At 39.0% G+C, this 12,954-nt stretch overlaps 1 protein-coding gene across 2 annotated transcripts in view; it reads right to left on the minus strand.

The window, feature by feature from the left end:
- Window positions 1-197: 197 nt before the first annotated feature.
- sez6l2 (seizure related 6 homolog (mouse)-like 2) overlaps window positions 198-12,954 on the minus strand; it is a 24,334-nt gene continuing 11,577 nt past the window's right edge. For both annotated transcript variants that reach the window (XM_079519483.1, XM_079519482.1), the window contains 11 exons: window positions 12,207-12,370; window positions 9,772-9,966; window positions 8,642-8,780; window positions 7,958-8,154; window positions 7,048-7,242; window positions 6,153-6,347; window positions 4,672-4,863; window positions 3,871-3,909; window positions 3,359-3,476; window positions 2,148-2,259; window positions 198-1,489 (listed from right to left, as the gene is read on the minus strand). In XM_079519483.1, the coding sequence (XP_079375609.1) occupies window positions 1,460-1,489; window positions 2,148-2,259; window positions 3,359-3,476; window positions 3,871-3,909; window positions 4,672-4,863; window positions 6,153-6,347; window positions 7,048-7,242; window positions 7,958-8,154; window positions 8,642-8,780; window positions 9,772-9,966; window positions 12,207-12,370 (1,576 nt within the window). In that variant the 3' untranslated portion in view covers window positions 198-1,459. The remainder of the gene's footprint in view (window positions 1,490-2,147; window positions 2,260-3,358; window positions 3,477-3,870; window positions 3,910-4,671; window positions 4,864-6,152; window positions 6,348-7,047; window positions 7,243-7,957; window positions 8,155-8,641; window positions 8,781-9,771; window positions 9,967-12,206; window positions 12,371-12,954) is intronic.

Genomic DNA, 12,954 nt, shown 5'->3' on the forward strand with positions numbered 1-12,954 from the left:
CTGTCATTTCTCGACACCCTGGGCGCGTTAATGTGGGTCTGGAAGTTACCGCCTCACAGAGTTGCACCACTTACTTCACACAGGTGTGATTTTATATTCTATTTGACGTAAAGAACAACATTGTGTATCTTAGTAAAACCAAGATACAAAAAGACTAGTTAAAACAAAGGTCTTACACCATTCAACAGAGACTTTATTTCAAGTTCAGCAAATAAATTTACTGCCTTCAAAACTGTGTATTTTTTATATAAAGCAAATAAATACTACTAATGATGAGAAGAATTAATCTACAAAGCAACAGTCTCGATCGATCCTTCATTTTGGCACAGTGAACGAGACTAAATTCACCGCTCAAACAATCAGTTTATAAATAAATACATAATGCATCACAGCAAGCAGTCAAGTTTGTAATTCTTCATCAACATAGTGCATACAACATCAAATCTGATAACAATGATAAACGGTCAATAACTATAATGATAATGGCGAGATTCAGCAGAAGCAATAAAATGTACAATCAGTGCATGCTATAAGCATAATGACATTCATGTCCTCACCTTTTCTAACATGTCATATGACATCAGGTGAAAATACACTCCAGTTACAACGAAGAATAAAAAATAATGCTGGTTTCGTAATCTTTATGAAATAAACACTATGGCAACAAGAGATGGCACATTGAGAGACAATAAATTATTTAACATTATATTTTGGCACTGGATTTGGCACATATGATAATGTGTATGATTATATATATATGGGGGTTATATATATATATATATATATATATATAACCCCCATGGCACGTGTATGTATATATATATATTTATATATATATATAGTTATGAGTCTCCATATTATAGTAAGTCAAATATTTACATTCAATTATTCAATTTTTGTATGTCTGTGTATGTCTGTAACATAGTCAGAGTGATACAGAGAGAGAGGAAGAGAGAGAAAAAAAAAGAACAAAAAGGAAAATTTCTGGTCATCTTGAAAATTAATAACATTAGCTCTTTCCCTCTGACACGTCCAAAAATGATGAAAATACCATTAAAGATTATGTTCATGACTGTTACCCTTGATTGTTACATATATAAACTATTGCCAAGTTCTCTAAAGTTTTGGCGTCATAATATTTGAAGTTATTAAACAAAACCACCCTTTTGCGCTTTTTTTCTTATGCTTCCATACTCCGTAACATCACCTTGTTTTCACGTCTTACCCTTAATAAGGCACCAATCCAAATGACACAGAATGGTGGGCTGCAGAAAAGAGCCCACATTTGAGATAAGCACGTCTCTTAATTCATATCACATTAGACGCAGTGATGGTGAAACAGAAAGAGAATGAAACAACTGAAATGATAAAGAGGGGAATGAGGCCGTCCAAGAGAGAGAAGTTGTCCTCCAAGGCTCCAACAGACTTCAATCTTTCTGTCCCGACATTTTTCCCACCTCTAGATGGATACCTCATATTCCCGTGTATCCTGTGGCCCAAGTAAGAATAAAAATAACAAATACAATTAATTGGGCATGTAAACATATATAGAGAGAGAAAACTTCAAAAATGTATGACGACATAGAATTTTATTGCTTGTATGAAGATTGTAGTCCATTGTTTACAATATAAACTATGGAACTATGCAACTCTTAGATCAAAATTTTAATATCTGGAATGTTGACAGCCCATACATCCAAACGGAAAAGTCCTTCCTGGAAATAAAATGTCTGGGTTTCCGACTTTCCTGCATTTATTGACAGAAAGTAGCTCAATAAATGGTGGAATTTTATGAAACAAAAACTTGGCAGATACAAAGTGGATAATCCAAGCTTTCCGTACAGCTGCAATGTAATTATATTTGTGAGTTTAACGTTGTTTAATCAGATCATCCTTTTCGGACAGTATCCTGTCAAAGGTTGGTATTGCAACTCTAGATTCCAGATATTAAATACAGGATATATCTAAGAGTTGCGTGCAGTTAATAAAATATGGGCAAATCAGAAGCACACATGTTCACCAAAATATGTTGACAGTATTAAGCCCAATTCATACTTTGTGGGACAATAGTGTCGCAATGAGAATAGATCCACAATTAACTGGCATTAAGCATTAACATTAGCATTAAGTATAAACTTTGCACTCACCCCTGCCTCATAAAGAGGATTGTTGAAATCCGACTCGACTGTAATTGGACTGTATGAGTGTGTATGAGAAAGAGACTTCCAGAATAGAGGCTTCCACTCTAGTCTACATATGCTGTGGGTTAGAGACAGAGATGGGAACGGTTTTGAGAATTTATGAAAATAACTGAGATTATGATAGCCTACATCACTGATGATTAACGTGTATGAATTCATCGATTATAATACAGTTGAACTGGAACTCCCCATTGGAACACACTGCCTTTCTCCATTGTATAATGAGACTATAACCCACTGCTAAAGCTATTGTAAGTTTTAGTTACCATCATTATTCATTAATTTGTGTTGACTACAGTATTATGCATGTTGGTGAATCTTGTTGCTTATCAAAGAAATACTACATAAGAGGCCATAACTCCAGGCTGTGTGATTGCTTTGGTAAAACGGTTACCAAATATGGCAATAGGAAAATTATAGCATATCCCAATTAAAACAGTTTTTAATAACAATTTCATTACAAGAATAATGTCAACAAGAAAGTAGTCCCTGACTGCCTGCACAAACAGGATGGTTATTATGTAATGTTCACATCGACACGTTTGCCAGGATCATATTGGTCAGCTGTGCCTGTCATACTCTGCTGTTTCTGATACTGGTACATAAATCTCACAACATTTCATTGACCCACAACTTTGATACCGTTTGAAGATTTAAAACTACACCACCAGCAGTCATCATCAAAGGCTAAGCAATTGATGAACCATCTGTTTACTCAACATTGTTTGCTTCATTTTGTTCTTATTTTCAAGTTAATCAATAATCAATCTAATTTCTGAGCAGCTCTGCAAGTGATATTTTAAGGTGTTTTCTGTTCTGCCAGAGACATGTGCATTGCTCTATTGATCCACTCCTCCATAGTTAAAGCCTATTCATACACCAATTTTAGGTGATAAGGTGACCACCAGGTGGTGTTTGGGTGAACGGTGAATCGCTTACCACCGTGGCGTGACATCATGTTGTAGTTTTAGGTGGTCACCGTACCACCTAAAACTAGAGTATGAAGTCCTAGTCCTTTAAAAACCTCTATGAAGGTCAAACTTCACCTAAAATGTTGACATTTTATACTGTATTTCACCTTGACCTACAGTTTGTAACAGTGTTTTCTAGCCGCAGAATGACATGGGACATACTCTTACCTTATGGACGACACTTACTTTGTATAATACATGTAAATTCCTCCAATCAATAGGATGACCAGGATTATGGGCAGAATTATTGCCAAGGCAATGTTCTCACTCAGTATCTGATGGGAAGGCTCGAATGACTGGGAAACTGAAAAAGGGCCCAAACAAATATACATTGATCTCAATGATAGTGGAACTTCACTTGAAATGCATTTATACTGATTAAATGTTTACACTGTGTTAGGAAGGGAGGACATGTCCCCATAACTTTGTCAGTGGAAACACATTCAAAGGTTTGTCCGATTATTTACATTCTGGAAATTGGTATAAAATCTCTGCCAATCAACATTTTGTGTTGAGATTATTATTAACGTTTTAATTTATTCTTCATAATCATTCAAGAAGTTCCCTGTGACTAAGAAATGCAATCCACAAATCATAACTCACATCAAGGTTTTAAATAAAATATAGTTTGGTTTGCACATATTAAGGAATTGAAAATTCAAAACATTTCTTGGATATGAAATAAATAAATAAAATACCTTCTAATTTGTGATCATCCAATAGCTCCTCATATGCCACTGTGTGAGGAGAGAAGGTGATTAGAGTTTCTCAAATACATAGATAGAGACCATGGTGTTGTTGCTTTATTTTTTTAAATATACAGTATGTTTGGGGCTTTTAATGATAGTTGTACAGTAGGTAGACAGGAAACAGGGAGAGAGATGGGGGTGGGGACACAGCAAAGTCTGTCAGGATCGGGACTCGAACGCGCAACACATTGTCATGCTGAATTACCAGCCAAGGTGACTGGACCGCTAAGCCGGCCCAGGCCTCTACTGGCCTTTTCTGACTACAAGGAACCCTCCATAACCTGAAACTTTCCAGAACCCGTGAAGTTCTGTGATGTGTGGAGGTACATCATTAAAAAAAATAGCTGTCAAGCTCGTAGATCTGTAAAGCTCGTAGCTATTTTTGAACAAGTTCTGAGATCTACAGTAGGTCCCAGAATTCAGAACTATTAACCCTATTGAGCAGGGCCCAAATTAGGTTCTGACTGAGACAGAGCCATCACTTATGGAAACAAATCCAGAAGCTGTGAAATACGTTTCATGGCACAGCGTGGTTTGCTCGGTTCTTGAAGAGGAAAAGGGCCATATGAATAACCTGGAAGCCAGGTGGAAGTCTGGAAGCCTTGCAAAATATAGCCTATAGTTACCCTTTCTGGTATGTATCAGTACATTTATCTTGTTGGAAACAAAGTTGCTCATGACTTGGCACTTGACTCCGAGTCAAATGGACACTGAGGACTTCACTGTGTGGGACAGTAAGACAGGTTTTACCTTTACAAAATGGTGGTGGGCTGTTCCACTGAGATGGGTGACCTGGGACACAGTTGATAATGACCTCCCCGATGAGTTCATAGCCCTCATAACAGAAGAAACGCAGCGTCTCTCCTGCTTGGTAGCTGTGCTTGTATAAGGTCTGGTAACCGTTGTCAGGAACACCGGGGTTCGGGCATGGGTCATACTTTACTGTTTAGTGCACACACAAAAAACAACAATACTGGTTGGTTGGAGCCTTGGAGCTATAACGAAAGACCTGTAGACCTAGGATGCTCTCAGGACTTCAGTATTATCTACAATTTCATCTAAAATTATATATTTATGCTATTTTAGGACACTATTTATGCAGTGTTATATATTTTCATAATATTAATTGGGCAAAAATATAACATTGATTTGGCTGGAAAAGCTAGAATAGATTCCATAGCCTGGAGAGACCACAACCGTGTAATTGACTAGTTGGAGGATAGAGGCTACTGCAAATGTTATGCATTTCCTGACAATATTATGAAAATCATTTCACATGAATTTTGCCCTTATGCTTCGAAAGATGATAGAAATAGATAGATAGTTTAATGATGGTCCTATGGCTATCAGTCCCCTTTGGTGCTCTTCTCCAAAAACAAAAAAACAAAAACACACACGCAGAGCAAGATAAACAGTGTCGACTGCACTGCACATGTACACAAGTGACCAGTAGGTTTGTTAAGTTTAAACCTCCTGAGAGACCATGTTCACCGTAAATTCCTCCCTCTTAATTTAAAGGTAAAGTTTGAATCTAAATCATATTGCACTAATGTAACGAGATCATAAAGTGTACAGGGTGGGTTAAAGTAAACAATACCCTATATGTTCTCCTCTGAATTTCTCCTGCGTCTGTGAAGTCAAACGCATAGTTTGATGCGTTTGATGTCACAGGCGTATATTTCCATATTTTAGAGAAATACACAGAAGACAAGGGTATTTTCCCCACACTATAAGGGCTCCATCTTGCGCCAACCTTATCCCTTATCCCTACACTTATTTGCCATTTTTTACTATTTTGAAAAACATATTAAAATAATTCAACTAGCCGATCTACATCGAGACGTTAAAAGGTTTTTTTAAATAGTAAAAAATGGCAAATAAGTTTAGGGATAAGGTTTAAGTGGTGGAAGATATAGCCCTATGTATATTCTCCTAATATATCTCTGCTGTCGGGAAGAAACCACTTAACTTCAAAATGTTCATTTTTCCAGGAAATTAAGTTATGTTAGTTGTATGTTAGTATGTTATGTTAGAAGTTAGTTAGTTAGTTAGTTAGTTAGTTAGTTAGTTCGTTAGTTAGTTAGTTAGTTAGTTAGGTTAGGTTTCCTGCCGACAGCAACTTATTTTTGTCTTCTGGTTTGAACACTCAGAGTAAAACATGTATAAATTAACATTGAGGATTTAGCTGTGTGTGTATAATGCGTGAATCAGAAGGTAAGGGATGGACTCACAGACACACTTTGGGCTGCGGTCACTCCATTTCGGGGTGCCAGTGTCCCGTCCATGGCAGGAGATTTGGCTGGGTCCTTCCAGTTGATAACCTTGGTTGCAAGAGAAGCGGACCACTGTTCCCACAGCGAAACCCGCTTCAGGTCGCACTGAGCGCGCTCCGTTCACCACCTCTCCTGGATCAGGACACTGCTGAACTAAAGGGGGACGGAGTTGCAGAAAGACTGTAATCATAATGTTTAATTCAGATGATTCCATAAAGTTACTCTGATTCCCAGAAGAGAAAGATACTTGGATAATAATGTAATAGCAATAATATTGTTATTACATTATTATTTGAGTAAGCAAGCAAGCAAAAAGAAGAAGAAAGGAATGCATAGCATGTTTGCTTTTAGTACAGGATATCTGGTGTACAGAGCAAAAATAGAAATGCTTCACTTCTATAAACTATCTCATGTGTGTCAGTTCTTGTAATTACATCATTGTTGTTTGGTCTGAGGACACAGATCTTTTAAAAAGCAGACTGTTTATTAAGGGAGAAAATTTAACATTTTTACATCTCTTTTGGGGACTTTCCTGTGGTAGCCTATTACCTTTTTGTAAAGAAGTACTGAAGAAACTCCAGTTTTGTCTCCTGGGTGATAGCATACTTTGGCCACAAGGAGTCAGCAAAGGACAACATGCACTAATAACTGCAGGTTTAATCACTGCAGTCAGAGACTGATATTGAGAAATTGGAAGAGCTCATGCACACCAGACTGGACTCAATTTATGACTGAGACTGCATCTTACGAATATCTGATCGCCAGGAAGAAGTTTATTAAATACTTTAATGACAAAAATAAATAAATAAAATGACATAACATAAAAAGTAGACTGTTACCAACATGTTCTTACCTTTGACACAAGTAGGTGGACTGTTGCTCCAGGAAAGGTCCCATTGGCAAGTAATGATGTCAGAGCCACTGATGTCATATCCTGGTTGGCACTGATACGTCAACACACTGCCTCTCACGGGAGAGGTGTGGGAGGAGCTAATCCAGCCATATTCAATTTGAGGGAGTGGGGGGCAGGTGTCATTTGGTTCCACCTCTGCGGAAGACACAACAGATGCATTTTAAAGACAGCAATTTGCCAGATTAACTAACTTGACTTCAAACAGTGCAGAGCAGGTATATACCATCATTAACAATACATATGAGTCAATGTATTTATTTATGTAATAATTTACAAATTATCAATGTTTTCATACAATTTATCCATTTTTAAACTCTCAGGCTCCATGTTCTGCCTGGCGTCACACAAAAGTAGCAGATCCACAAGCTCGTTTTGAGCTTATAGATCTGCTACTTTTGCTATTTATTTATTTATTTAATCCTGAAAAGTAACAGTTTTGGATATGGTTTCCACTTTCCACCCCCAAAGCGACGACATATTGCATTGGGTGAGTGCCCGTTGTCTTTGCATGAAGATGAACGCTGAAGATTGTGGAAGGGAAAGAATAATACGCATTTATTTCAGTTAGTAAGTAGTAATCTACAAAATACTCATCCTGTCCTGTAAGAATGTTGTGACCCCATTGCGTCCTTCTTTATCTATGCTCAATAGACAGCAATCAGTACTCCGTATGATATCCAGACTAGGAAAACTCTGTATACATTGTGCTAGAGATATTACAAAACTATGTGTTCATTGTAATTCCATGCCGTCTGAATTGAAAGCAAGGGCTATGGAAGGAACAATTTGTAAATGGAATAAGGAACGGACAATCTATCAATGGAAATGTCTTTTAAATTCACCTACTTACCACGATAGTGAATAAGGAATCCCTGGCTTAGGATGAAAGTGGAATCATCTGGATCACTTTGAAACTGAATGGTGACCTCTGATCCCCCAGACACCACCTGGAAGCGCTCTCTGGACCCCAGGTACTGGCCAATCACGTGAGACATGACATCATGTCCATCAAAAATAGTCAGCACATCGTTGTGGCGGATATTCAGACTTGAGGAGGGAAAGGGAACAATAACAAAGAGAGAGGTTGTACTTCAATTAATCAATGGAGAGAAACAAGATACTAAGTAGATAATATAATACAGTACTATGATCTATAATTATTTTTCATTTACCCCCCCCCCCCTAAATGTAGAGTAGCCAATTATTTAGTTTCATTTAATTCTTTGCTTTTAATAGTGTCTAGAGTAATAGAGTGTAAAGTTACTGAACTAGTTTATGTTTCATTCCGAGGTCAAAATCATACATTCCTGTCCAATAAACAGATTCTGATTTCTCAGAGATACATATTTGTATTTAATTAACCACCTGCATACTTATTTGACCAGTGTCCCCCATGGCTCTATACTAGAGACACTCCTTTTCCCCACTACATCAAATCTCTGTTAAAAATTGCTGATCCAATCTGCTGTTTTTGCCGAAATGTTCGCACCAGTATTGGAATGCTATAGGGTTCATGTGTTTAGTTAATACTCACATCCGTACGTCCAGTTCAATGCGCTTCTCCTCCATTACGTGGATCTGCCATACACAATCCTGGCCCTTGGAATAGCTCTGGGGCCAGTCCGGAGACAGGACAGTGCCAATCGGCTCGGTCAACTCCCCACCACACAGAGCTTAGACAGAGGGAAGGCACAAATAGGCATAAGGAGATGGACTGACTTCTAGATATATTTAGAAAGAAAGAGTGATTGAATAATGATGGTATAAGGAGAAAGTAATGCAGAAAAGGTTGAAAATGGAAATGATTCTGTATAGCGGGATAAGAGACATAAAGATGGCATCCTTGCATGAAATGTAAGTTTTAAGTTTTTGGCCAACTGGCATCATGCATAAGAAATATGGTGGTGATTTGTCCAGTGGTTTGCAGGATTAGCTCCAGATACACACTTTCTGGGCTAGCCTATTTCATACCACAGCCGGGTATAGTTTGTCCAGCGGGTATATTTTGGGCTGTGACACGATAATTAGAAGCTGGGTCTACATTGCAGAAAGCAATCTTGGAAACATTAGGCTTTTGGTCATCAGGCAGAGGCTCTGAGCCACTCTGCTGAAGACCCCCCCACTACCTGGAAACCCCATCCAGGTGACGGCACTAATGGGAGGACGACACGGCAACGTCACTCTGACTCAGACATAACCATAAACAAACTAATACGCCCATATATATAGGACGCGGAGAACAAAAGGGACACATGTCGGGTACAACAGGCCCTGACAAAGCCCCTGACACTATGTGACTCTGACATATTGGTGGGATGGAACGGCCGTGCAATGTAGGTTTGAGGGCCGTGAAGCAGCATGAACCTCTAGTATAGCTAAAGTTCAGATGGCATCATCCCTGCACTGACAAACTTTCAGCCATGCTGTAAAAAGTGTGCACAAAAACGTTTATATTATATTTATATTATATATTTATATATTTACATTTACATTTACATTTACATTTACATTTACATTTACATTTACATTTACATTTACATTTACATTTATAAAATAACATTTTGAAAAGAGGCATTCATGAAACTTTTTTGTTTTTGTTTTTATGTTGTTAATGTTTACAGACCTTCCACCCACAGTGATTTGTCTAGGTGTGGAGAACCATACCTCTGCACACAGGCTCACTCTCATTCCAGTGTGGGTCACTGGGGTCGACACACTCGATGGTCCCTGAGCCCTGCTCCATGACGAAGCCCGCAGAGCACGAGAAGGTGACAGTGGTGCCCAGCTGGTACGTGATGTCACTGCTGCTGAAATTACCGTGGGGCATGTAGGGCTCCCAGCAATGTTCAGCATCAAATGCTGAGAGAGAGAGAGAGAGAGAGAGAGAGAGAGAGAGAGAGAGAGACACACAGACAGACAGACAGACAGACAGACAGACAGACAGACAGACAGACAGACAGACAGACAGACAGACAGACAGACAGACAGACAGAGCGGTTACAAGATATTCAACGCAGTGTATATGTGTGTATGTGTGTGTGTATGTGCGTGCGTGCGTGCGTGCGTGCGTGCGTGCGTGCGTGCGTGCGTGCGTGCGTGCGTGCGTGCGTGCGTGCGTGCGTGCGTGCGTGCGTGCGTGCGTGCGTGCGTGCATATTCTTCTAAAGCCTATCCAGTGAGCACCGTGGGAAGTAAGTTCCATTGGAGTCCATAGAGTACACACTATACCTCCAGCCTGCGCTTGCTGTCCATGGGCATCATAACTAACCTAATTTACCGTCCTTAATTAACACAATAAGGCTTGCTGTGCCTGTGCACATCACAACTAACCTAATTTAGCTTCCTTAATTAACACAATGAAAAGACAGCTTTTAATTTGTGACTGGAGGGCTGTCTTTACAGCAGCCGACGTCACTTTGGCTGTCATCCACTAAACATATTAGATCAATATAACTGCTACACTGTTATACAGACAATCCAGTGTACTTTCCATGTTTTGCACACAATTGTAGTTTTATTTAATAATAACAATCTTCATCATTAACTTATGTAACCAATGCGAATCAAGTATAATACTCATACTAATGCTATTATCATCATAACTGTAATAATAATCATAATCATAAACTTCAATTTCATAAGCAGAATGTACGTCAAAGAAAATGTGTCAAACGTGTAGGAAGAGCTGTTTTATGTAACGAGTACATGTAGTGTGTGAGTACATGCATGTGTGTGAGTATACAACATATACAAGATGTAAAAGATGAGCTGGGATTTAAACCCCTGCAATGGGAGCAGGGTACCAGCTCAGTAGCCTTGTGGTTAGAGTGTCCGCCAGGACGTCAGAGGTTGACCCCCAGCCAGATCATACCAAATAAAAGACTATAATGACTCCCTGTTTGGCACTCAAGCATCAAGAATTGGACTAGGGGTAAGTCCATGTGACAAATTGGGACATACTCGTGTCATGTCCAGGGGGTGTACTGTACTTGTACATCAAACGGCCTCATGCTACAGAAACAGGAGATAGGCTAAGGCTACCTACTGGCTTGGCAAGGCTTAATGGGAGGAGAGTGGTGATTAGAATGAGAGATAAAACAATAACGCATTGGAGTCCATTGAAAGGCCAGCTGCTGCAGCACAGCTAGCTCTACAGCAGCTCAACTCCATTATCGATACCTCAATCTTATCAGGTGCTGGTTGGTTTGAGATTTAATGAAATTATACAGAGAACTTAATCTTTAATATGTCTGATATGTGATCTGCTCAGGTAAATAGATTATATTATATATGTGAGATCATTTTTGACTTGTGTGTCTGATGTGGAATGTTCTGAGAATGGTGAGTAGTAGTAGTTTCAAAAAGTGTGCTTGTTATTTAGTGTGTTATTTAGATAGATTATTAATATTATTATGTTTTATCTCTGGGGTCCCAATCTACACTGTAAATTCCTCACTGTTTATTTAACTCTGAGAGTGTACAAATGGGACCTGTAAGGGTCCATTTGGTCCATTTGGACCCCTGGTGGTTCCCAGACAGTGGCATGGGGTATGGTCAGTCAGTGAGATTAGATGTAAGTGGGTCTCGGCATGTAACGATATATCGTATATCGATACACACTGGTGGCAATTTAAATCGATTTAATAAAAACATGTATACATATGTTGAAAAATACATATGTTAAAAAACAGGATTTGTGTAAGAGAAATGATTAGAAAATAGTTTCCTGTCATTTGCTACAGTATTGAAAATGTTGATTGAGAGCATGCTACTGAAGTTACAGGGAGTATTCGGGTAGAAGAACTGTTCCCGTACCCCAAACCTCTCTTATTTATATCCTTTTTCTAAGTGTCATCTTGACATTTTGGCAAACTGACCCCTTGTTCTTAGCTGTTCTGCTGAATATTGCTCAAAGATGTTCTTTTCCATGTCTCCATTTCTCCCACACCGTAGAAATAAAATTAAATAAAAAAAAATTCGGGTAATTTGTCTGGAAAATCAATTTGTGTTAGAGAAATCGTATCATGAACCTAATATCGTGATTCGAATCGTATTGTGAGTTGAGTGAATGGTTACATGCCTCCAGGACTCTCAGCTTACCTTCATAGCGCAGAGCCAGCAGCAAAGGAATGGAGGAGGAATCGGCAGTGAGCTCCAGGTAGAGCATTGGACCCTCACTCACCAGGCCACGTTCAGGGACGTCATCCAGGTCTGAGTCAAACAGCAGTGGAGCCATTGAGCCGTTTCCACTGCGTACAATTAACCTAGAGAACAATATAAGACGCTATGGGAGCAGTTCCTGCCCTACACAAGAGAGAGTGCATGCATCATGTCGGGTGCATGCATGTTGATTACATACAACGGAATGTGTGTTTAGGACAGTGGTTCTCAAAGTGAGGTCAGGGGACCCCCAGGGGTCTTTGAGGGGGTTTCAGGAGGTCCCCAGCTAATACAGCATCAAATTCAGTACTTTAACACTATGTCCATCAGCTATTTGGGAATAGCCGATCTACAAGCTCACAACGTTAAGTGGTAAGTGGGTGCTGAAGCATCTGTAAAACCAAGGCAATAACTTGCTAATGGATTAAGTGATGTTTGATAAAACAAACAACTATTAGGGTATGAAAATAGAAATTGGCCGATGAATTGCTTGACATTAGATTATAGCTTTTCAATTCGGTATTATGTTTTATGAAATCAATCAATTCCGGAATGCGTCGCTAATTAAAGTAATGGTAAACTAAAAAGTAGTGTTTAAACTATTGAAGGCAGTGTTTCTCAATGTGTTGAGTTTGCAAAGACAGTACAGCCAAATAATACAAGCTTTTTAAAATCTGCAATTCTGGAG

Source organism: Electrona antarctica (assembly GCF_951216825.1).
Source record: "Electrona antarctica genome assembly, chromosome: 14".
NCBI classification, from domain to species: Eukaryota; Metazoa; Chordata; class Actinopteri; order Myctophiformes; family Myctophidae; genus Electrona; species Electrona antarctica.